Here is a 26,246-nt window from a genome sequence, read left to right on the forward strand (position 1 = left end):
ATACTACTCTAATTGTCCATGACATATAGTCTTGGCTTTTCTCCCAGACAGTCTAAACTAATCATACACTTCTGCTAGAGTAAATAGTCTGTTTGATGGGATATTATAGGGTTACAGCTCTTCCCCGCCCTTCCAGGAGCTTCTTTCTGTGCCTCTAATTTTCCATGTAGTTTACATACTAATGAGCTTCTGTGCAAGCACACCTGGTGGATGTGTGAGCCAAACAGGTTCGCAAGCACAAAGTGCCCAGTGTTGCAGCTCACTCTGAGGCGGAGTGGATTTGGCAGAGGAGAGGAGGTAGCCGGGGGCCAAATCCTTCAGCTTCTTATTCGCTTGGGCAAAACTGCCATTGACTTTGCTGAGCAGTTTGGCTGAGTGAGGAGCGAGTCTGAGCGAAGCCAGAGCATCGGGGGTTTGCTCAGTACTTGCAAGAGCTCCAATGACAAGCGGAGAGAACAGGAGGGGAGAACAAAGACCTGGAGGCTCTGTGCACCAGAGTTCCAAGCTAGGCTACCTGTGTCCCCCCGGCACCCTGCCAGTGCCCCCGCAGGACCTTCAGAGCAGTAGGCTGGATTCAGATCCTCTCCCATCTAGGGTGTCTATAACTTCAGATTTCAGCTGGCGTCATCGGTCATTCAGGGCCATGGCCTCTGAGCCAATCGTCATGTTGCTCTTTACGCCTGGGACAGTCTCTCTTGGTCCTCTCTCCTTCTTCACATTCCTCTTCAGGCAATTCCTCACAAATCTTCCCCTCTCCCTCTTCTGCACAGTTGTCTTCTCTTGTGTTTGTCTGGCCTTATTTAGGCTGTAAGCTCTCAAGGGCAGAGATTCTGTCTCCTCTCTGTCTGTAAGGTGCCCTGTACATTTGTGGCTCTCTCTAAACATCTAATAATGACATTAAGGCTAGGATAGTTGTGTGACCCACAACACTGGTATCTGCTTTGTACCCAAATCAGTGCTGAAGGTTTGGTTGGGCCATACTTACAAAATCAACATGTTAAACATATAATGTTAAGAGAAGGTGTAAATAAAATATTAAATTTCTAGCAAAAATACAGGCTCTGTTATTTCAGTGTTACAAAAAGCAAAACCCCACTCACTCAGGTTTAGCAAACTCACACTTGCAAGTGTGCAAAGTGCAACATTAACGCTCATTTCCAAAGGCAAACGAAATGTGATGCCCCATGGGGATATGTGACCCACCAAACTCTCTAGGGGATGCAAAGACCTGCTGGATTTACTCAGTAGCCAATGGACAGGATCACTTGCCAGCCAGGACTTCTCTAAGGTGGAGAAAAGTTTCTCTTTGGGGAATATACACACAGTTACTGAGAAAGTTATCAGCTGGCTACATGGACACATGGAAGCCTCTGGTATGAATGATGGCCAAGGGACAAGGCCTTTCAGGTTGAATAGGACCAGTTTTGTTCATCAGCAAATTAAAAATTTGTAACAACCTGCATTTTGGTGTGGGGGGTGGCAGTGGAATTCTTTTCCACCGCAGGGAAAAAAGCTTCAGAGCTGGCAGCTTGTTTCTGGTCACAATCCCCACTGGACTAACGAGCGAGGGCTGCATAACTTTCGTAGGGTCCTTCCAGGTGGTGAACAGGTGCGTGTTGGGATACAGGCGCCCCAGCCTCCAGGCAGGGGGAGACTCTTATCACACGCAGCAGCAGAGAGTGGAGCAGTCCAGTTTGGCGGGGTTTCCTCCATTCCCTGCCTTCTTGTTCACCTTGGGCAGCAACAGGACAAAGGACATGGCCAAAGCACAATGGTAGAAGCTATGCACGTAGGTGTAATCCCACTCCTGAAACCAAAGAGAGAGTCAGTGAGAGTTTCCACTGCTGGAGGATTTGCGTCCTCTCTGGGTTCAAGATTCTCACATCACTGAAATTTTAGAGTATTTCATATACACACAGGACAGATTTAATCCCATGGTTCTCCGCCCTGGCACCCCATTCAGCCTTTTTCCCTTTTCACTCAGTGCCTTGCTATTTGAAATTCAAGCTGTGTTGCTTAGTTGCGATTGGTCAAATAAATCACATGGTATTATTTCTGTTCCCTGACTGGATGAGCAATGCTCTTATAGGGCCTGATCCAAAACCCACTGAAGTCAGCAGCAGTCTTTCCATTGATTTCAGTGGACTTTGGATCAGGCCCGTCAACGGATTTCTGGTGTGAATGCCTGCTGCAGAAACCAGATTTAAAATGAATTCTCTGCCACTGTACTACATTTAGCTCTCTGCTGACGCTTGGATGTGCATGCTGAAAGGTTGCGCTCTGAGGGCCATTCATGCTAGTAAAGACCAGTCACGCGGATGCTCACAGAAAGTGAAAACGAAAGGGAGGTGAACTATTTGTTGCACTTTTCACTGAGCTCTGGGTGGCTGTTGCTGCTGGAACCTCCTGTCTGGGAAGCTCTGGAGATCTGCTGTATGCAGTATCACAGAGATACCAGCATGGCTTGGGGCACTGAGATTAAGAGACCACGGTATAGCATCTAGCAACTCACTGTGAAAGCCTTTTGATTCGCCTGAAGTGCCAGAAATTGCAGTTCCTCTCACCTAAGATGGTACAGCAGGCTTCTACTGCTTTGGTATGCCTGAACTTAGATCCAGTACTGGCAAATCCCCATAGACATGGAATATGCCCTCATGAGGCTCGTCTCTGATGTAATTTCACCCTTATGGTGTGAACATATTTGCTACTCGTGGTCTCCCACAAAGGAGCTGTGTCCAAATAGGGTCACAACTACCTGGCCCAGTGTAGTTTGCCTCTGCGACAAGACCAAGTTTCCAAAAGAGATTGGCTTCTATTTTGGCCAGGATGAATGCAGAGGACTTCTGAAAATGGGGCCTTTATTCAGGTGCCTCAATGGTAGCACTGAGCTCTTTGGAAAATCTCGCCCTTCGAGGAGCATCACTGATAAATGCTCTGTGTACACGGCCTACCCGTCCCCTCTTCTGTTACAGGCCATCTGGGCAATACCGGTCGCACCCACCAGCCCAGAAATGAGATCCTGAGACCTCTGCCTCCCTTCAGTGCTGAAAAAGGGTTTCCAGCCTTAAACAGGCAGCCGTGGAAAAGTAAAGTGGACTTAACACAGGCTGATTTGCACATTTCCCTGCTCTTGAATGAAGTGTTTCATTACACTGCTTAGGAGAAGCTCAAGCAGAAGGAAGGAGGAGATTGTGGATTGGGGGGAGGGGAATTTGTGCTAAGTGACGCTTTTATGTTCTGCTAGAAGTTGCAATTACTTAAAGCTTTGAAAAATAATCCTCTGGCAGCCCTGTGAAGTCGTATCGATTTGCTCCCAATGCACAAAATGGCAGTAACCCAAGGGCTGAACAGATGCTCAGCGAGAGGCAGGGTCGAGAGTGTTATGTCCCCTTTTCTTCATGGACATTGGTGACGTAGGGCCTTCTGTACAGGAAAAGAGTATAGTCTAGTGGTTACAGCAGAAGGTTGAGGGCCCAATCCAATGCCCATTGGAGTCAATCAGCATCCTTCCACTGAGTTCAGTGGACATTGGATCAGGCCCTTCATCAGAACTCCTGGGTTCTGTTCCTCACTCTGCCACTGATATGGGTTTTGACCTTTGGCTAAATCACACAGGGCCAGATTTTCAAGTGGTCCCCCCACTGGAGAAAATTGTGAGCTGTTCACAGACAATTTGCCAATGGAAAAAGACACGAAAAAATCTTCATCAACTAAATGATTCGCTGTCAATTCTTTGCCCAACTCTGGTTATAATTAATAGATAGAGGCCTGCGCAGACACAAAATTTGTATCCACATCCGATCCGCTATCTGCAAACATAGTCTATGGATATCCGTGGATATAAAGCGGATATCTGCAGATTTGCAGGGCTCTATTAGTAGACCAGTTTTCCTCCTTTTTAAGCTGTTCAGTGCGCTGGGTTGAAGGCATTCCCGTGGGGAGCTGCATGAGAGGGTGGCATGCCCACTGTGAGAAGCCGTCCATTTAAATAGTCTTATTAACACCTCTGGCAGAGCTCCCCAGGGCCTTGTGGTGCAGTGAGTTAGGGCAAGAAGGGTGGGGTCCATGAAGGGATTTAGGTGTTGCAATACGCAGTGTTGCAGAGCCCACCTTTTACATGCTTAGAAAACAACACTGCGATCCACAAAGCCTGAGTGAGGCACCTAGGATCCAATACAATGCATGGGGAAGATAGGGGCCAATGTAATCCGCAAAAGCCAGAACGCCAGGTAGCTAGCCAATGGGAGATGCCGACGAGGGAGGGAATTGAACCTGGGTCTCCGACAGTCCAGGTGAGCACTCTAACTGCTAGGTAGCGGCCCCACCCCTTCCTTCTTCAGCAGGATTTCGTAGGGGGTCCAATCCATTATGTGGCCTCAGCGTATGTCTACTGGATTGGGCCCCACATATGATTTAGGCGGATGAATGCCCGGCTTCCCCTGGTATGTGAGTTGCTCTGGGGCTTAGGCGGGAGATAGGCCTCCAGACGCTTAGGGTGAGGCAGCCACGCGCATGTTCAGAGGCAGCAACATGGGCACCGAGGGACCTTTCACCTGACACTTAGGTGCCGAGTGAGTTTAGGCACCTACAGAGTTCGGCGGGAGTCTTGGGGATTGCAGGGAGCCAAAACAGGGATGTAGGCACCTAAATCACTACTCAGCACAATGTCTGCTCAAGTGAGCCTCTGACAGTGGTTTTTGTATGTGAAATGGACACCTGTCCGCTGGCACCTGGACTAAGACTAAGACCTGCTGACTAGGAAATAATTTTAGATTAATTCTGGCCTGGGTTGGATTTGAGCCAGAGATCCTCTTACCCTGGGAATCTCCTTCACACCCTGTCATTATCACTGTAATTTATTGTGCAGACAGGTACCTCAAAGAAGAATCTCAGCATGAGTGCTAACGCCCCAAAGCAGAAGCCTGGGCCTATCTGTTGTGTGTAGACGCTCTTGTCGGGGTACAGGCCTCTCTTCTCTTTCATCTTCTGCAGCTGGAAGGGAACAGAAAGCACGTGAAGCCCTTTCACCCCATGTTCAATCTCGTTGTTCATCTTCTGAAAGATCCCATGCAATTAAAAAGCAAAGCAAGCAGAACCTCTGATAGTGACTGCCTGGTTGGGTTACTCTCTTTGACCCTAAAGCTCTTAACGCCTGGGACCGGACATGAGATCGAGAAGATAGTGCCCTTGTTTGCTGCTTTCAAGAGTGAGTCTTGAGTAGAGCAAGGTACAGTGTGGGCAGGCACTTGGCTACTTTTCCCTTCGCCACAGCAAATCCCTTTTTATTAGGCCTTCACATCATTCTGACAATGCACCCCAACCCGCAGCTCCTATTGGCTGGGAATGGCGAACCGCGGCTGCTGGGAGCTGCGGGGGGCCGTGCCTGCGGACAGTCAACGTAAACAAAATGTCTCGCTGCCCGCCAGAGGATTACCCTGTTGGGCTGCGCGCCGAAGGTTGCCGACCCCTGAGCTACAGTAATACAATAAATACTAATAAAGGAGTGAAGGTTAGTGACATTATTAACTTGGGACTGGGCTCACTGAATTTTCCATGATGCTTGGTCCTTACATAGTTTTTGTTCTATCAATTTTACACACACTCTCTCTCTCTAATAACTCTGACACTCTCTTTAATAAATCTGACTCGTGGCAACCTATGGTTTGCTGCATAATATGCCCTTTGGAAGGCCACTGTTTTCTAGTCACCCCCAGAAGTTGGAAGCCACGTTGTGTAGCCTTAAAACAGAATCAGACCTGTGTTTGTTCCACCAGAATTATGGCTCTGCTGTACCACCTGTTTTTAGGTAAATCTTCCATTGATTTCAGGGCAATTTACCAGACCACACTGCCTCTTGGTTATTGTAAAAACTCCATAAATATATTCTTGATGACTAGAAACATAAGAACATGAGATCCGCTAGAGTGGCTCAGACCAATCAAATCCGGCAATGATCACAAAAGCTTTTTGTTATTTGCCTGCTTTCCGTTTTCACTGAACACAGAATAACTCCATTTCCCTTCTGAATCCAGCCCCAGTGTCATAATGCGCAGCAGACTTTGGTTTAGAAAAGAAAATTATTCCCCCTGCAGTGTCTTCTCTGTCGCTTGAAAGCTTTACTGGGAAACTCCCAATCTGTTCTTTGATGGTAGGCTGAGAGGTGGGTACAAGCAGACCTCAGGGCTTACATGGGACTGATGTGGTGGATAGAACTTTGCAGCTCTCTGTCCAGAAGTAATTTTAGCCCATGTGAAGTGGCCAGCTGGCTTCTTACTTACCCATTTCACGGTTATCACAAGGACGGCCGTCCCGATTGGTCCTGAGTAGACGCCGTATCCCCATCGGTCATGGTAAATCCTCACTGCTATAGTGAGCACGCCGAACATCACAAAGGTCGACCTTTTAGGCTCATCAAACTCTGCCAGAGCTGCAAGGCACAAACCAAAGTGAGGATCAGAGCATCTAATCTTCCATTGCTTTGATTTGCTCCAGATACTTGGTGTTTTTACAGCACCTTCCATCCAAGGGTTCACTTTGGGCTAAACATGGCTGATGGAAGCCCTGAGAATTTGACGCTAACCCCACCACTCCTCTATTAGGTCGGTGTTATTATACAGTGCATGGGGAAAGTGAGGCATAGAGAGGCAAAGTGGCTTGCCCAAGGGTGGGCAGGAAACTTCTAGCAGAGCTGGGAGTAGATCCCAGATTTCCTGACTCCCAGGCTCTCTGAGATAAAAAAAGGGTAATTTAATGTCTCATGAAAATGTTCTACCCTCCAGTTCATTTCCTTCCTTCCTTCTCAACCAGGGCCAGCTTTAGTCAGAGGTGAGAGAATCACCTACAGTGTCGCATCTAAGATAGCTTCAAAGACCACTGAGATCACCAGAGCTCCTTGCCTCCAGGCAAGCAGGGGTTAAGGGGAGGTTAGCAGAACACCAGCTGGAGACGCCGCAAAGCTCTCTCCCAGAAAGTGAGATTCTAGCTGCAGACAGGACTTTGGGGCGCATTTCGGCGCAGTGGGGACATACTGAGGTTCCTAGACATATCTTACACAGGGAACACCAACTGCTGTCAAAGAGGAAGGTGATCAATTGTTCTCCACGTCCGTTGAAGGTAGGCCGAGAAGTAATGGGCTTAATGTGCAGCAGGGGAGATTTAGGTTCGATAGTAGGAAAAACTGTCTGACTCTAAGGGTAGTTAAGCTCTGGAACAGGCTTCCAAGGGAGGTGGTAGAATCACTGCCATCAGAGGTTTTTAAGAACAACTTTAAAATGGAGCAATCTAAGACCAGCTCATTCTACAGCACCTGGCCCTCTCTGCACGCAGAACAAATAGGGCTAGGAATATTCATTCAGTCTGATGGCCCACTCAGTGCTTTATAATATTTCACGTGGCGGCTTTCCCAGCTGACAAACTGCCCAGGATTGGATCAGTTAGCACTGTGTAGCTGGCTACCTCCTTCCCCCAAGTCATCAATTACAGACCGAGAGAAGCAGTAGGAAGCTGGCCTCTGATATTTTCTGCTTGTCTGTCAAAACAATTAAGGTTTGGAACAGCACAAGACTGCATTGTATTGTGCTGGGCAGTGGCACAAAGTGGATATTTCCCATTGTTCCACATGGTGGCATGACATAATTGTGATTATTATTAATTATTTGTATTACTGTGCTGCCTAGGGGCCTGAGTCATAAGCTAGGACCTTAATGTGCTAGGTGCTGTACAAACACAGACATGCTAACAATATTAGCCACGACGATCATTTCTTCCCAGTAAAGTGCTATGAGGAGATCAAACAGCAGAAATCTTGTTAATTGTTCAGGCGGAACTTGGGCCCATCTAGTTCTTTAGTACCCTAGTGTGAGACAGGACTTGCTGGGTTATCTGTAGGGAATATAAACTGCACGATTATTTCAGGGCCACACCAAGTGTGACCCACAGCTGTGCAGACAAGGGCTCACAGGCTCAGAGTTCTCTTGTGTGTGGCTCTCCAAGGCACCTTTGCAGAAAGAGACAAAGGGTAAAACTTTTCAAGTATCTCAGAGATTTAGGAACATAAGTTCCATTTTTCTAAGTGGCACAGGCACCCAGGAGCCTGCATCTCATTGAAAGTCAAAGGGATTTAGGCTCTTAAGGGACTTAGTCCCTTTTCAAAATGGAAATTAGGCTTCAAAATCACTTAGATCAGGAGTGGCCAAACTTACTGACCCTCTGAGCCACATACAATAATTTTCAGGAGTTCAAGAGCCGCAAGACACGCACAGCCAACCCCATGGGGTGGCATCTGCTGAGGCCTGGGGCTTCTGCTCTGATGGCCACCTGTGGGGCTAAAGCCCTTAGACACCCCTCCCTGCAGCGCAGAAACCCCAAGCTCCCCCCAGCCCAGTCTGGTAGATAGAGAATGGTTGTGTGTGGAAGGGGAGCTCCGCGAGCCACACTTTAACTGTAAAAGAGCTGTGTGCAGCTCATGAGCCACAGTTTGGCCCTGCCTGACTTAGACACTTTTGAAAAGTTTACCCAAAGGTTAAGATTTCCAAGGATGATGGTGACTTTAGCCACACAGCTCCCATTAATTTCAGTGGGACTTGTAAAAACAACGAGGAGTCCTTGTGGCACCTTAGCGACTATCAAATTTATTTGGGCATAAGCTTTCGTGGGATATAACCCACTTCATCAGATGCATGGAGTGGAAAATACAAGTAAGCAGGACTAAATATACAGCACATGAAAAGATGGGAGTTGCCTTACCAAGTGTGGGGGGTTTAGTGCTAACGAGGCCAATTCAATTAGGGTGGATGTGGATGTGGGACTTGTGTAGCTAAATTCCCCTAGCTGACTTTGCAAGTGCCAACCAAACTCTAGAGGTTTCAGGGTGTGGTGGCTGAATTCACTTTCCCAGGAGATCCTGGGGAACAACGTAATATTCAGTTTTCCAGGTGGACAGGCCAAGGCACTTGAGCCAATTGAGCCAATGGTCAGGCATGGTAGGATTTCTAGCTTCCTCCTTATTCTCTTCACTTTGAGCCCTCTGCCCTAATGACTTTGCACCATCTTCTACATGTGATCCTATAGGACTATTTGGGGCCTGTCCACCCTAAGATCTGAATCCTGCTAACTCGCTCTGGATGCAGCATAGACTGCACAGACACCTGCTTGAAGTTTGGAAACTTGAAGTCGCCAGTGCAAGTAAATTATTAGAGGCTTTTGTTTAGCACAGAATCAGGTAATAACTGATTAAAAGTTATGGATCCCAGTGGGCTCCATGCTTTTCCAGCTTACCCAGCTGTGTTATGGCTGTCCTGGATTTGCATTCCAGGAAACATGCCCAAGGGTCTGTATGTACGCACATGTGTGTTCAATCTTTACAAGCAACATGGTGAAAAGCTATCCCACATTTCAGTCACCACACCTTCTATGTCCTTGGATCACATTTTTACAGGGATAAATGTCCGCATTTTAATTTGTTTCCCTGCTGGTCAATAGTTTAAACCTCTTAGTTCTGATTTTTTTATTTTTGTAAAATTCAATAGTAAAGCAATCAAGTTCAACCGAGCTGCAACCAGCCAAGTTATAGAGATTAAAACTCATTTACCTTGAAATTGCTCTAATCGAGTGGAGAATGGCCCTGGAATCTTATTTGCCTATTTTTTTAAAGTCATCACAAAGGAGACTACACACGATGGATAGACTAGGAACCAAGCTGAACCCTTCCCTTGATATTCAAACTGTTGTTGAGCTCAACCATATTTGTGATTAACTTTTCCCACACTCATTTTAACATACAGAAGGTTTATCATGTTCCTAGTTGTGGGGTGAAGTATTCCAGTCCCCCTTTTCTGTGTAAATGCTGCATAAACTCTGGATACCCTGGCCTGGAAGGGCCATGTTGGCCAAGTCATACTTCCATCAAAAGAGACCAGAGAGGTGGGGATAAAATGGTCTCAAGGCATGTTGGGAATGTGACTGTAAACTCTCACTTGAGCATTGGGAAGGTTGGTAGAGTTGAGTGATTTGTCAGTCGTTCACGTGAATCAAGGTAGAGAATATATATTCTAGAGCTGGTTGGAATTTTTTGAATGAAACATTTTTTTGTTGAAAACTGGCCTTTTTGCCAAAATCAGAAATTCTTGTGAAAAAGTTTTTTCAAAGAATGTGTTGACCGTATCAAGGAGGGAAAATTTAGTCTTTTGTTTTTCTTTTTTTCTTTGCCCTTTCTTTTCCCTTTATGGAAGAAGGGAGAAAAAGAAAGCAGGGAAATGGGAAACACGGCGGGGGGAAAGGAAAAAATGAAAACGGTCAAAACCCACAGATTTTAAATAAAAAAGGGTAATGAGATATTTTTTCCATTTCCCAACATGCTCTGATATTTTCTCATAGCCAAAATTAGGTCCTGATAAACCAGGGGGATTTATTTGTTAGAAGAAATGAGTTTTGATTTGCTTATGTATGTTTGCCAGAGTTTGAAGAAATGAGCCCTGGTATAAAAAGATTTGCTTAAGAGTTGATAATGGTGGTGGACATCCATCTGTGGGCTTCTTGGCTTCCAGGGCGAGGAATGTGGTACAAATACCTAAACAGACCTGTCAAGAATCAGTGCTTGTCTCCAGATCCAGAGCTTTTCCAGCCACTCTTTAGGACAGGTACTGTCTATTTGTTCTGAGTTTGTACAGCACCTAGCACAGTGGGACCCTAGCCTACGATTACAGGCCTGCGGCCCTAGCACAATTCAAATCATAGGAGTCCACAGCTTGGGTTGGGTTCCATAAGGAAATATCTCAAAGTTGGCTCCTATAATTGGGGGTCATAGGGGACAGCATCTCTCTCATGACTGAAGCCCACTAACCATTGTGACACAGACACCAACAAGTCCTGTACCCTAAAACACCAACCCACAAATATTGCAACATGTTAAGAACTGACAAAGACTCATGCTTACCCATCAGTGACACCCAAATGGACAAAGCCGTCCCATAGATGCTGAAATACTCCAGGATATCATACCGCATGAAACACAGCACTGACAAACCAGGTCCATCACATGCATGGTAAATCTATTAAAAAGGATAATTCAAAGGCACATTACCAAGGCAGGGGTCAGCCACAACTGAGCCTAAATAGGACTTACACTGTGCCTAGGCCTTTGTGCTGTTTCTTTGTATAAGGGCGAGTTTCAAGCTTTGCAGCATTCCCTTAATATTCACTGGTTCAATGGATGTTCCTGCCCGTAAACTCATTCGCTACAATATTTGGAAAACGTTTTCATGCACAATGGGTATGACCACAGGCAAAGGAAATTCACTGGGAATATCAAAGGCATATTTGTGGGAATTCTTTTGTCATATGTATTTGCCTAGCTCTAGTTTCTTCCTCGGACAACTAGACTCCACTATGCCCCCTCTGCTAGCTCTGAGATGCTTCTCCGTTCCTGATTTGGTCTCTTACTCATTTGGCAACAAATGGACCTGACACAATTCTTGCCAGCGTTTCTCTCTGGGGACACCAGTATCGTTTACAGTGAGAATTGCTGCAAATTCTTCAGCCCATTCTCTTTTCTATGGCAGCTTTTGCCGTTGAGAGAACTCCCCCCCGCTTGGTGCTGGGCTTTGAGAAGGCTGGAGATGGGGAGGAGAGAGTTGGAGAGAGCATTTCTGGCTGAAGTCGAAGCACTTGTCTAAGATGGACAGATGCTTTCACTGGGCTGAAGAATTTCCTGTGGGGGAGTCTGAGTGGGACTGTACAATGCAGCAGCAGCTGCAACACTGCATTGCTCGTCCTGACATACTTTGACAGCCCTGGCAGCTGTCTCCCTTTTCTTACATTTTAATATTTTGCATCTTCAGATTATTCTCTAAGGGCCCGATCCACCTCCTATCGAAGTCCTTGGCAGGTTTTCTATTGGCTTCAGTGGGAGTTGTAATAGGTCCTAAAATGGTGCCAAATGTGTTTACGTGGCATGGTACAGTTTTATTAGCCAGTCTGGTAGGTTTTTAGATGCTAGTGGGATTTTTTCCCTGTTAACAAGGCTGGCCTTATAATAAGGGATGAGCGTGGTCCTGCAGATGGAGCACTGCACTGTGCATCTGGAGACATGTGTGCTACTCCTAGCTCTGCCACCGACGTGCTTTGATGATGCTGGGTAGGTCACTTAATCTTCCAGGGCCTGGGTTTCCCTACATCTGTAACATGGGTGTAACGATTCTTACTTGCCATTACAAAGTGCTTTGAAATCTATGATTAAAAAGGCTAAATATTATATGAGTTCAGTTATTGGGCATGGTGGAAGAAATCCAGTTCTGTTCAGGTTCTTATACCACACTCATCCCCACTGTGTCTGAAAGGTAACTAGGTCGATGATACAAATTCTATTCTGTATAGTTAAACAATGTGTGTATATAATAATAGAGTGAACAGTTGTACAAAGTCCTACTCATCTGCATGACTAGAGCAAGTGAATTAATTAATTATTTCTGTGTGTGCATGTGAACAAAATAGCTTTCTTACCCCCATTATTATCATGGGAAGGGAAGGCAAATAGATTTTCACTCTAGGCTAGTACAATTTCAAGACTGTTCGGCCAGACTGGAAAGTTAATAATCATCTTTCTTGATAACTCTGTGGCATCTCCCTCAATCTTTCCTCTGCTACTCCATAAATTCCCCCTTTCCCAGCTTTAATTTACACCATAATTCAGCTATTGTAAAATCAATAATTCCACTGCATGCTTTTGTCTAAAATTACAAAACATCAACTTACTTTAAATACATTTTAAAACCAGAATACAGGATGGCCACTTACGAACTGTAACGGACAAACCGACAGACACTACCACACCCTAAATGTGCAATTACAATAAAGGATTCAAATATATTTCCCTATGATCACTGCTCTTTGTTATCATAAACTGAAGAATCTCATTCAGGATACTCAGGGCAATACACAGTGGGAGACGCATCCAACAGTGGGTATTTTTCAGATATGCAATACGCTATGTTCCCCCCCAGGTGTATGGTGTTTCCCCCCGTTAGTATTTCATAAGACTCCTGTTTGTTTGTTTGTTTTGTAAATCCTTCAGCCCACTTGCATGTTTATTTCCCAACGGAGACTCTGCAGAAAAGGGGTAAAGTAGGACATTGCCAACAAAAGAAACAGAAGGAATTCTTACCGCAACAAAGAACATAGTGAAGAAATAAACCATGGCTTCCATGTGGAATCTTCGCTTGGCTGCAATACTGATGGTCGGGAGGAAGACCAGGCTGCTGATAGTTGGGAGGAGAAGCTTGGCAACTAGTGAACCCATTGAGGGATGGGTGAAAATCACAGGAGAACTCGGAGGAATATTATTATTCAGAGGAATAAAACCTTTTAAAAAAATCAGTAAGAAAGCTGGTTAGAGAGAACTCAGAAGGACAGCATGGAGCAGCTCTAAGTAGGACTACAGAGTGTTGTGAAAACAGCTGTGGCAAGTGTGCTTTAAAATTTAAATGCCCTGATGCTGGGTTCGTTCTAGGTGATGTCAGCAGATGACACGTGCCAGCAGCTGAAGGGGAAGATGGCACAGCTGCTGATGGCTTGCCCTTTAAATGGTCTTCACATTCCCTTTCTTTTTTTTTTTTTAACATTCCTGAAACGCATTGGAGCTCAATGGGGACAAATGCCCTGTGCCGCCAAGCAAAACACCCTCTGACACGTCTCACTCTTGCCCAGCGTTCTTGTAAACAGGCTGTTATGGTGTCAAGCAACATATATGGGTCAAGTTTTGTTCCCTGGGGGGATTCCCCCTGAAAGTAGCAGAGGGTGCATGAGTGGAAAGAAGAACAGGCCTCATTTGGACCAGCTAGTGACACGGACTACATGCTGGTACAAGGGAGTAAGGGGGCATAGGAATTCGGTTGTACTCATGCATGGGTCACATAGACCTTGAATCCAGGAGCCCAGAAGTAAGCTGACTGCAGGCTTGCTTTTCTCCACCACCTCCCAGTTTGGGCGGGAATGGATGGATTAGCTCCACCTCCTCAACTCATTGGCCAGGCAGCTGTGTTAGCCTGTGTGTACATGCTGCTGGGATAGCCCAAGAGTAAATTACTCCCCACTGCAGCTAGGAGGAAGCAGAGGAGCAATTATGACTCAGAGGGGTGTCAGGGAGTCACAGCGCCCCCTAGGACTACTCTTGAAGTGGTGTTAGAACGAGTTGAAAAATGTACGAAACAATCAAAAAGTATTGTTCCTTATAACTTTATGTGGATTTTTTAGGTTTTCCATCACTTTTCAGTTATTAAAAACTGAAAAAACATTATTTTTGGTTTTCAAATAAACCATTTGTTTTGGACAAAAATGAAAAGTTTGGTGAGAAAATTTCCATTAGCTCAAAAAGCCATTTTTCCATTAAAAAAAAAAAGTTTTAAAGGAAAAATTGGAACCAGCTCTGGGAGGTGCGGTTTACGTGCCACCCCTGCTCTAGCCCATCGTGTGTTAACATTCGGAGTAGTTTTCCATGGAAACCACTTACTTTAAAAGTATGGGCAACTGTACTCAATCTTAGTAGTACTTACTTTCAGCTGAAATCATTGGACTGCTCTTGGAGTCAGATAGAGCTTGACAGAAGAAAGAGTGGCTGAACTTGGCCCTATGAGATGGCAACAGACTAGCTGTTTGTAATGGTTCTATCAGACCTTAAAATCTATTAACCTTAAATGTATGTGGTCTGTGGAAAACCAATATACAGCAGAGTTTTTGTTGCTGACCTGCAGCTTGTGTCCTTTTACTTATCTGAAGTTTTTTAAGTTCCAGACTTAACAGTGGCCATAAGGGTGTGGACTTTCCTATGGTGTGGGGCAGGGATAGCTCACTGCTTTGAGCATTGGCCTGGTAAACCCAGGGTTGTGAATTCAATCCTTGAGGGGGCCATTTAGGGATCTGGGGCAAAAATTGGAGATTGGTCCTGCTTTGAGCAGGGGGTTGGACTAGATGACCTCCTGAGGTCCCTTCCAACCCTGATATTCTATGATCCACCACCTAGAAAGGAACATACCAGCGGCAAACTCTCCTTTGTTATTTTTCTGCAGCAAGCAGCGACCTAGGATTGGCTGTAATCCTTCCATAATTTCTCAGGTAGGATGTTAAGGCTCACTAGTCATTCCATGGGAAAACCACACAGGATTCCAACAGGTAACAATCCGTTACATGTTCTTGCCCTGTCATTTGTGTGTTCTGACACAGTTAAAATTCATCCTGTTTCTTAGTAATGCCCTAAAGCTTTGCCCCATGGATCATATAGCATCTTAACTGCTGTAGATCTGTCTTAAATAGTGAAGCAGTAGAACCTTTCTAAAGAACTTCACCGGGTCCCGGTGTGTTGAATAAAGCTGTATGAAAGGAAACCAAAAGCCAAGCAAACATTGTGCTGCTAATCTACTCAATGGCCTCTCTCGTTTATTATGACTTTTTATTATAGCCCTGTGGCTCCCCTCCTAGCTTAATATCTTTTCCTTGGAACCGTGGAGAGATTCTCAGCATCTTTTCAGTCCAGCTGTTCTTGCGAAGCAGGGAATAGGAATGTAATGATTGAGCAATAGTCCCTGTGGTTGTGGGCTCAAGTAGAAGATTGTGGGTCATGCTATGAGCTACCGTCTGTTTCTTGTACTGATAGGACAGGCTCGTTATCTCCTTGGAAGAGATCTCTCTGAAAGGGATGCTTGGAATGAAAGCCTTCTCTTTAAAACAATTTAGCCACGGTGGAAGGGGGGAGCTCGTCAGTTTGGTGCATTAATGCATTCGCCTGCCCACTTTGGAGGTCTATGTACCTTTCTTAGGTTACATGTGGAATGAGTTTGCTGGGTTTCATCCCAGTCCCCTCTTTGTTTGCATCACAGTAACCACCATCCAGTTTATCTGACCGGCCATTTCTGTTCTGGAAAGGGGTTGGGGTGGCAGAACGGCAGGCAATGCAGGCTGGGACTGACATGCATTTGCAGGGCTGTGTGGGGCCACACACTGCGATGGAAAGGGGTGTTGCGGTCAGGTTTGAAGTGCATTGGGGTCCCAGGGAATGCTTTGGCAGAGCTGTTTTCGGGAAGCTTGTTTAAAATCTGCCCACACAATGCATGTGAATCCCCTGCGTTTATAAGTAATAAACTCACCACAAACATTTTAAAACTTACTCAGTCTTCTCCAGTGTTGTTGTATCAGCCAACAAGGCAAAGCTGTAGGGTCGCATAAACCACATGGTCTTTCTGTTCCCTGAGTGGATGAGCATAATCCTGATAATCCTCTATCTAATCTTTCCATTCTGCTTTCAGCACCGTAGTATCTGGGTTGGAATGGTGTGAACGCTCCCAGAAAATGAATTTCACCACAAGGATCTGGATGAATTTTTGCCACGAGTATTTGGGTGTGCAAGCTACACTCTTGTTCGCCACAAACATTTGTGCTAGTGCCATCACACGAATGTTTGCAGGAAGCAAATTGCGCACCTGGCCAAAGTGAATTTGTTTAAAAATACGACTGAATATTTGCAGAATTATTTTTTCCCCCCAGTAGTCTTTGCCCAAGCTCTACTTGGAACCCATTGGAAAGGAAATCCAGTTGGCTGATGGATGCTGTAGGTGCCAGCCATGGAAAGTGTTCTACTGAGCAATAAAAAGTACTCTAGTTCTCAGAAGCAAGAAAACATTCCACAGGTTGTTGAATTTTTTTTTTTTTCACAGCTGCAAACCCTGGGCCTGGTGTTTGGTTTGAAGCCAGCGCTTTAGGCACCAAGGGGGAAAAAACACATCAGGTTGCACATGTGTTCCAGCGATTAACAAAAAAAAAAGGGACACCAAAGAAAACAGCAGGGCTGGGAAGGGCAGGTGGCTGGGTAACATCAGTAGTTGTAGCCCTGGGACTGCTGCTTAAAAGACCTTTATTCAAACTACAGCCAATATAAGACAATGTGTTGGACACACAAGCCTTTCAAATGTAGATGGGAAGTGTTCCACATGACAGAGGCTAAATTTTTTCTCTTTCTTTAACAAGTAGGAAATCTCAATGGATAAGCAAGTTTTCAGCTCATACATTTGGATCCTCATGGAAAACAAATTTTAGATTCATTTTTTGTGAGCATTTGCACCACTTAAACTCAGATACTAAGGTGGTGAAAGCAAGATGGAATGATACACCCTTAGATAACAAGGGATAGGCATGAGAATAAAATAAGGCAGTGGTTTTCCACCTGTAGTCTGTAGTCTAGGGGCCCGCAGACTTTGTCTAAGATTTCCAAAGGGCTCTGCACCTCCATTTGAAACTTTTTAGGGGTCCACAAATGAAAAAAGGTTGAAAACCACTGGAATAGACGATAATTCCTCTGCAGGAAAGGCCTCAAACTCAGCTTAGGACCAAAATATTTATTTAGATCAGTGATACTCGGAGGCTCGAGAGCAGTAAGGGGTTCTTTAATGTGTCTCCTGTGGCTCTTTGCAACACATGATATTAAAACACAGTGTGATTTCAATTATTAACCAGTCTACGTTATTAACCTATCAGGGGGCTTTTATTATGTTATTAAACAATTGTAGTTGATAAAATAATAATACTTGGTCAATTTGCTGTGAGAATATATATATATATATATATATATATATATATATAAGGAATTCACACTGCTGTGGCTCTGGCTTCTGAACCACTGGGGGCTGAGTATCGCTGACTTAGATTGTAAGCTCATTGTGGCAGGGACTATCTATATAGAACAGCATCCTGATTTTGGTTGGAGTCTCTAGGCACTACCATGCTGCAAATAATTTAATATGTTGTTGGTGCTGATGATGATAATGAGAGAACCCTAGAGGGGCCTTCGTTGTAGAGCATTCATCCAGATTTTGAACACCTCTACAATAGGGGGTGTTGGGGTCTGAATTTTGGTTCAACCCAGATTTGGACCCAATTGTTCACATTCCAAGCTCTCCCCAACATTTCTGGGCATTTGAGTTCTGGAATCTGGGCTCAGGCCCATCTATTAAGAGCTACAGTGTAACCATCCATGAGGCCAGTTGCTCAAACTGGCTAATAACCCATCCCATTGGATTCCATAGGACTCCACACATAATTGCATGGGAGTATGGTGCTTTCGGCGAGGCCCTTAGTAACTTGCCCTGAATAGCAGAATCTAGCACATACCATTGCAAGGTGTTATTAAGCCTTGTTGTTGTTCAACGAATTCTCTCAAGCATAAATATTTAACATCAGGCTGGTTGGTGCAGGTCCTCATAGCAGAACGTGCAGGTGAACAGCTATTCTTCCACCACCAGTAGGTGGGGCTCTAGGCAACAGGAATTACTGTGGGTGATTCCATTTGGTCTGCTACAGAGAACTAGGTAGCCACTGAATGACTTGTGTTGAGATGCAATCCTGCTGCACTGCATGGACTCAGGCACATTTTGGGTTGATTTTGCAGTCTTTGTTAGGAGTGATGGGTCCCTTCTCCCCCAGTAAATCTTTCTTCTGTGTCCTCCCCCCCCCCAATTCTGTCAATCAGGCAGAAGATCAATGTTATTTTGCAATGTGGGTAGATATGTTTGGAATTTCTCTAGACTTGCCTCTGTCTTTGCAAGACAGTTGTCTGGCTTTTCCATTTCTACTCAAGTCCAGCTGTCACATCTGTTTTCTTGGAATTTTGAAGCTTTGGTGTTCCAGTGAAATTGAATCTCCGGTTGTTCCTTAGGGAATGGAGCTCACTCTCACTCTGCTTCTGTTGTTATGTGTATCACATCTTCATAAACAAAGCATTGAGGTTTACTGGGCTTGCATCGCCAATCAGAAGTATTTCCACTCAGCCAATCAGCTAAGTGGTAACTTTCTCTTTGGCTTTAACTTATATTAGAAAACAATCTTTTCCTGCCTCCCAGGAGAGGGGAACATAACAGTGTCTGATTAAAAAAATCTCTCATTACATACATTGCTCTTCGGGGCTCAGAGCCATTGCAAGCACCCGAGGGTGTTTGTGGTACTTAATAAAAATATAATTTACATGCATGCTCCAGCACAAGGATCACCAGAAATACACAAGCTGACAGGTGTGCCTACAATGCATTCAGAGATTCTTTTTGCAGGCACAACTGTGAGCTAATTAACCTTGACTCCTGCTCTTGCCAGCTTCCCTTACACAGCTCTGCCAATGCACCTGTGTCCTTCTTTTTTTTATTAGTGGAATAAATTGCCACTTAAAACCCTACATACCCTGGAAGGTCTGGCCTCACTCTAGGTAGCTTTAGCTGAATACCTGCCCTTTAAATCCCCCCTCTCCCCAGTTCAATAAGCCTATTATGCATGCTCTTTGCAGTTCGCTTTGTTTCCCTTGCTTAGACCCAGACCTTTTTCCACGGTTCACTTTCCCCCCACCCCATTCAGTGTCCTTTGTAACCATGGCAATTTGTCCAGGGGAGAGGGGTTTTTTTTGAGTCACAAAAGTTTTCTGTCACTCAGACACAGGGTCCTCGGAACTCCCCCTCCCCCAAGTAAACATTAAACAAAAATACTCTGTGCAAACAGTATGCACCACCTTAATAATGGTTCCACTTCATCCCCCAGATTTCCACATCCTTGGGCCATTGTTCAGTATATTTGACAGCCGCTGCTCAGGAGAGACCGGCGCTGGGAAAGCAGGGGCACAGCATCACAGTTATGCGGGGATCCAGGAATAGGATAGGGCAAGAGACAGGACTAAGGTGAAAGGGCAGAGCTGGGTTGCCAGGGGTGATTGGAAGGCAAGAATTCAGATGCATTGGCAGAGCTGCGTAAGGGTGACCAGGACTGGGTTGCAAAAGGTATTCATAGATTAGGATTACCCACCCATGCTATTAATCACTCACTTTCAGGAGCCCGTCACACACAGGTTAGGGATTCAGCCCCTGCAGAGAACAAAAGATCAGAAGCACTAATGTTTATTGTGTTATGGCCCATTTGGCATTGGTGTGCTACCCCTCCCATGTCCTCCTTTTGAAACCCCTGCTAGAGCACCATTGCATCCTGTCTGTTCCCGGCTGCCAGAGCAGGCCATTGTGGTTGGAGGCCCTGAGGCTGCCTGGGGTAACACCACAGGCCCAGAATAGGGGAGGAGCAAAGGTGGCAGTTGAAAGCCCCCTGAACAGTGACCCAGAGAGTCAAGTCCCTCTGACAAGCCTATTACAAATGCTTAGCATCTAGGTAGCCCATTCCATCCTCAAAACACCTCTCATGCATTAACTCATCAGCTCTTTCAGACACCACTGTGGTGAGGGAAGGATCATGAACCCCATTTTACAGACAGGGAAAGAGACGCACCCAAACGCCACAAATGGAGTCAGTGCCAGAGCTGAGGAGCTGCAGGCTCTCAGGTGGGTAGGCCTTTGCCATCATTCCCTTTGCTTTGCATGGTGGAGGGAGGGATACTGTTGCCCATGACAGTGTGGCTCGTAGACACTCTTCCTGCCCGTGTCTGAGTTATGGGATGCTGCTCTCCTGAGATAGGTAAATTCACTCAAGCCAAGAGCAACGCTTGACAGCTGTCCACATGCCACCGCTGTGGCTGGTACGTCATGCTTGTTCCTGTCTGCTCACTAGTTATGCGTAGCCACAGGTAATGATCTAATGTGGGGCTAGTTCGACCATGTGTGGACATTGTTCAGGACCCTGAGTCTGCGAAGACAGCAGGAGCTCTGGGCTAAGAGAAGTTGGCTGCCTCCCCACTGGACACTGTGAATCTGTATGAAAAGGTGTGTTTCCAAAGCATGTAGGCCAACGAGGTCGGTCTTGCTCTCACCAAATTTGTAGAGTTTTGCAGATGAAAGTCTGTTTATGGTCTCCTCAGAGTGGGTTTATGAGCACTTGGGCACATGGGCTCGCTCCCTCACATGCGCTCACACACACTTCTGTCCTCTCTCATGCACTTACACACTCTTTCCCCCACCTCCTCCCCCTCCCCTCTAGGCCACTCGAAGGTAGCTGGCCCAGACCAGCACAGTGACCGAAGGTCACATCTTACTTTTAGTTACATTTATAGTGAAACTGTCCACTGGCCATGTTGATAAACATATCGGAGAGCTACCTTTACCAGACCTTCTGTTAAGGTCCGGTGGGTTGATTTTAAGCCTATAATTACCTTGACAGTGTCCCATTGGTCCCGTACAAATGAGGGTCAAGGCTGACCTGCGAGTGCCTTATTCATGTTATCCAAGGAGGTCTTTTTTTGTCACTAGGTTTCTGTTGTTTGTACTCTTCTGGACGTTGCAGCTCCTTCGGGTGTCCATCTTAATTGCTAGATTCTGCACTTCTCTTAGCACAGAAGGAAAATCTGTAAAAAGAGAGAGTTGAAACTAGCCTTTGAGAAAGGGGGATAAGCAGGCAGAGGCTGGCCTTGTGGGGGTGGCCTGGATCCTTCAGAAGAAAGACACTCCATGTCCTGAAAATGCATCTCTAACTCCTTCCCTTTGCCTCACCAGCCACAGTTAAGAGCAGGTTCCTATACTGAGATGTAGACAAGTCAACTTTGCCCTGGGGTCCTTGGGATAATCCTGGGTAGGTCTGAAACAGCGCCCCCCCTTCCCCCCCCCCAAAATGCAAACCCCTTAGCCTCTTTGCTTCCGGCACTTAAAACAAAGGTGCTGAAGGTAAAAAATAATGAAGGATCCTACACTGGGACCCAAGGGTCTAGCTTCAGCCTCTCCCCACTCCAGCAAAGATGAGAGATCTTCTTCCCTGTTGTCACTTCCATCTGAGCCCTTAAGCCTTTCATACCAATGGCAGGTGGTATCTCACTGTGTAGATTGAGGGCACTGTGTAGATTCCCTGCTAATCTCCTGTTAGCCTCTGCTTGCCTGGTGGTGAGCCCCCATGTCAGTTTCTGGGCTGGTTAGACGCCGCCTGAAATCTGGCACTTGTGAAAGCTGCATATATGTTGTCTGTGCTCCATACCTGGCCCTCTTGGGGAGGAGTAAAGGAATGCAATTATTATTTGTTCGTTAACTCTTGGTGATATATCAAATAAGCTTTTCACTTCACAGGGTGATGGAGTTGGGAGATCTGGATTCTGTTCCAGAATCTGCCAGTGACTTGCCGTGTGACCTTGTGGATGTTACTTAACTGCTCAGTGCCTCAGTTTCTCCATCTGTAGTGAGAACACTCATGTACCTCTTAGGGGGATTGTAAGGCTTGATTCACTACAGAGGTAGATAGGCTCTTTGGAGCAAGGACTTTACCCAACACAATGGGGCCTTGATTGCTCTAGGCACTAGCACAATACAAACAGTAAATAGTAGCTAATCTCTGTCAAGTGTTTTCTTGGGAATGAAGATGCTGTCAATGTGCAAAATATTATTTATGCAGAGGTCTGGTCCAGTGTGGCAAAACCAGTGTTGCCAACTCTCATGATTTTATTGAGAAGGCCTTGATAGTGCTTTTCTTAAAGCTCCTGCTCCTGGAGTCTTGTGATTATGTGCGATTCTCAGCTTTCATTTTAAAAAAAAGGGAATTGTTTCTGGCCCTTATGGTCGCAGAGAAAAACTTGAAGATGTGACCTGCTAACGGCTCAAAACCCAGAAAGCAAATGAAAAGAACCCTGAATTTATTATTTTTAAACCAATCTCATGATTTTTGGGAGTCTGACTCGTGACTTTTGAATGCTTGGGGTTGGCCATACTACATTGCTCAGATTCCCAAGCATGACAGCAACTTAGTGGCACTGGCTTATTTAATTTGACTAAGCACGTTGCAAACATTAATGACCAAAAGTATCATACGAATGTGAGGTAGGTTACTGTTATCCCCACTTCACAGACAAGTAAATTGAGTCACTCAGAGATTGGGACAGTGGCAGAACTGGAAAGAGTATCAAGTGTTGACTTACTATTTATTATTTGTATTGAGGTATTGGCAAGGAGCCTGAGCCATAGGCCGGGATCTTTCTGGGCTTAATGCTGTACAGATACAGAACAACAAGACAGTCCTGTCCCAAAACAGGTGTGGGTGTGTAGACCAGCTCAACAAGGAAGTGGGAATGTTTTTAGGGAGCACGCTGACCTTCCATCCCATCTCTCTCCTTTGGAGCATTACATATTCTGGGGAGCCCTGTACTGCTGATTGACAAAGGACACACCCACAGACAATGAGAAAGGTAGAGTTTGTTTCCAGAGCCCTTTGTTATGCTGGTTTCATGTCATCCCATCTTAAGTCCCTGGGCGGTGTGCTCTCTGTAAAAGAACGGAACCAGAAACAGGAGCTGCATGACAGAGTCAAAGCTTCCTGGGAAATGGCTGGGTTATTATGAACACCTGTACAGACTGAGCATCTTGGTCAGCCCTGTAGATGTGCTTTATTTATTTATTTATTTACTTATTTTAAGAAAACATCAATCTTCAAATGCCCAGCTGAGCAGGAAGCTGCCATGTGGTTCTGAGCTGGCAGAATCCGTTGCATAAGCCTGCTTTTCTGCAATAATACGAGCCTACTGCTGGGCTAAAGCCAGCATTTTGTCATGGGCCACTTATCACACTCTGGAAGCCAAAGCCAATGCCTAAGTCGGATGTGTGTTAGGGATGGGCCTGAGTCATGGACTTCAAATCCAAACTGAACTTCCTCCAAGCTCGGGGGTGTTTGGATCTTGGGTTCAGCTTGAATGTAGGGACTGGTTTGAGACATAGCATTTGGTTCTAGTGGGTAGCTCTCCAGAGTTCACTGGGTGTGTTCCAATCTTGTGTCTTGATCAGAGCCGATAACTGCTCTGTGTGCTTCAAAGTCACAGGGAGATGGGATGCTAAAGGCTTGATTCAGCCCCTTTACATATACAAAGCACCTACTCCTTGAGTAGTGTGACGGACTTACTGCAGAGTGAGGTGCTTCTCACTGGGTGTTACACTGCTGGAACCAGTCCCTAAGCGTGTGTCTACACAGCAACTAGACACCCGTGGCTGGCCCATGCCAGCTGACTCGGGCTTGCGGGCCTTGAGCTGCTGGGCTGTTTCATTGCTGTGTAGACTTCTGGGATCAGCCTGGAGCCCAAGCTCTGGGACCCTCCCACCTTGCAGGGTCCTAGAACCCAGGCTCCAGCAGGTGTCTAGTTGCTGTGTAGACATACTCTAAATGACCAAAATACTGAGCACCCCCTGCCCATTGCTGAGTGCCCTCAACTCACATTGAGAATAGAGGATGCTCAATTCAAGCCCTTAGTGGGGTTAATTTCAGTTAAGGCATTTTTAAACCCATTGCCTCTGCCAGCTGCTTCCTGGCAATGCAAACTGTTGTCTTTTGCTCTCATTAGGCAGGATAGGAGATGATTTCTTAGTATCTGCCTTTGCCTTTGTTTGCATTCTAATTATGCACCGCACTGTTTTAGAATGGAAATGCTGACTGGCTGTATAAGGTACAATTTCAGAATTTTCCCTCAGGGCTGTAGTCAGGATAAATGCTGTTATTAATATTGATGTGACAGGCTCGTATTGCTGCGGAGACATGACATCATGTTGACAGCTATGTGGCTTGTTTACAATATGGGAAGGTAACCAGCAGAAAATTCAGAGATGTCTTGTTTAAGGAGACTTACTAATAGTCACTTTAAAAACTCAGTGTCAGGCCATGAGCTGGAAGCTACACATTGCAATAGGTCGGGAGGCATGCAGTTTTAAACATACCCACTTATTCTCTTGTTAGGGTCTCCCCAAGTTGTGAATTTTTCTCCATATGATAGAATCAAGTTGCATAATCTTGATCTGGATTTCAAATATGGAAAGAACCCATCACCTTGGGACACTACTGGGGACTGATCCCTAGACCTTCGGAGCTAAGAGTATGAGCTGCTACAGCTTCACCTAAAGCCTGGCTGGGACTGGTAGTTGGCTTATATCTGTGTGGACCAGGTGCAGAGGGGGAGCCTAACACACACTGAACAACGGGGTACATCCGTCCAAAGTTGAAGGTGTTTGGAATTGGTACATTATGCAGACGCAGGCCATTTTCAGAATTAGAATCTGGATCCAGGTTCACCAGGTGGAACTTCTTCCCTGGTGCCTGGGGTACTTGGATAGAGCTTCTAGTTCTGACACCACTCTGGAGTGCCCGTCATAAGAAAACACAAGTCAATTTGTTGGCCCCTGCTGAGATGCTGAGAGTTTCATGGGCTTTCGTAGAAGTGACTTGAAGTTCATTGGTGGCAGGCCAAGGGGAGCTTGCACCCCCACTGTCTGTACTGTGCATGTCCAGCGGATACAGAGAGGATTCCAGTCTCAAGAGCTATAAACCCAACACTTTTCATAAGCCCTATATTTACTTTCAAAGTAAAACAACAACAAACGAACACCCTCCAAACATCTGTGTGTCAGAAAATCTGTCTCACCATTTCGTACAGATGCATCTTTGTCTCAGTTTGAGCATTGCATTTACTATACTCTCTCTCGTGGTAAATATCATCTGGTGCTTTTGTTCAAACCCCAGCCAATGGAGTTTTGCAGATTTATAACAAACTGAGAATCTCGCCAGGGTATATAATTAAACCTGTTATTATTTCATATTAAATGGATTATATGTTAGGTTTTTCTGCACTTACCGCGGCTCCCAGGAAGCAGCCGCCAGGTCCCTGCATCCCCTAGGCGCATGGGTGGCCAGGGAGGCTCGATGCACTGCCCTCGCATCTGCAGGCCCCACCCCTGCAGCTCCCATGGATTGCGGTTCCTAGCCAATGGGAGGTGCAGAGCAGGCACTAGGGGCGGGAGCAGCGAGCAGAGCCTCCCTGGCCGCCCATGCACCTAGGGGCCGCTAGGCCCTCGTGGCCACTTCTGGCATCCGCGCCAGGGAGCCTGCCTTAGCCCTCCCTCCACTGCGCCACCGACCGGACTTTTAATGGCCCGGTCGGTGATGCCGACCCGAGCCACCAGAGTCCCTTTTTGACTGGGCGTTCCGGTCAAAAACCGGACGCTTGGCAACCCTAACTGGAATAGGTAAAGCAGCACAGTGTCTGTCTGTAGGCAAGGCCTGGGATCCTTCCTTGACGTGGTAGGAAGGCTTGCGTGTTCCAGTGACCCTGAAAGCAGTGCCGGCGAGAGCTTGAACTCCCAGCAGGGCCACCCAAGCTGGACAGGTCGAAGGGCCGTGAGCCGGTGAAGAGCAGTCCACTGGCCCGCCGGGCTGGGGGCTGAGCGATAGGCCAACAGCCTATCGTCATGAGAAAGCTGAGTTAGAGCAACCCGGCAAGGTGACCGTTCTGGGACGGCAGAGCCTTGTTCGTGTCCTTAGCGACGTCTGACGGCCCG

At 46.1% G+C, this 26,246-nt stretch overlaps 1 protein-coding gene across 1 annotated transcript; it reads right to left on the bottom strand.

Annotated features, from left to right (window-relative positions):
* Nucleotides 1–1,660: 1,660 nt before the first annotated feature.
* MYMK (myomaker, myoblast fusion factor) lies at nt 1,661–19,826 on the bottom strand. Its single transcript, XM_074973739.1, has 6 exons — nt 19,822–19,826; nt 13,160–13,356; nt 10,934–11,048; nt 6,279–6,427; nt 4,876–4,992; nt 1,661–1,807 (listed from the first exon to the last, which is right to left on the bottom strand). The coding sequence occupies exons 1-6, from the start codon at nt 19,823–19,825 to the stop codon at nt 1,661–1,663; spliced, it is 729 nt and encodes a 242-aa protein (XP_074829840.1). The 5' UTR covers nt 19,826.
* Nucleotides 19,827–26,246: the final 6,420 nt, after the last annotated feature.

This window comes from Natator depressus, chromosome 16 (assembly GCF_965152275.1).
Source record: "Natator depressus isolate rNatDep1 chromosome 16, rNatDep2.hap1, whole genome shotgun sequence".
NCBI classification, from domain to species: Eukaryota; Metazoa; Chordata; order Testudines; family Cheloniidae; genus Natator; species Natator depressus.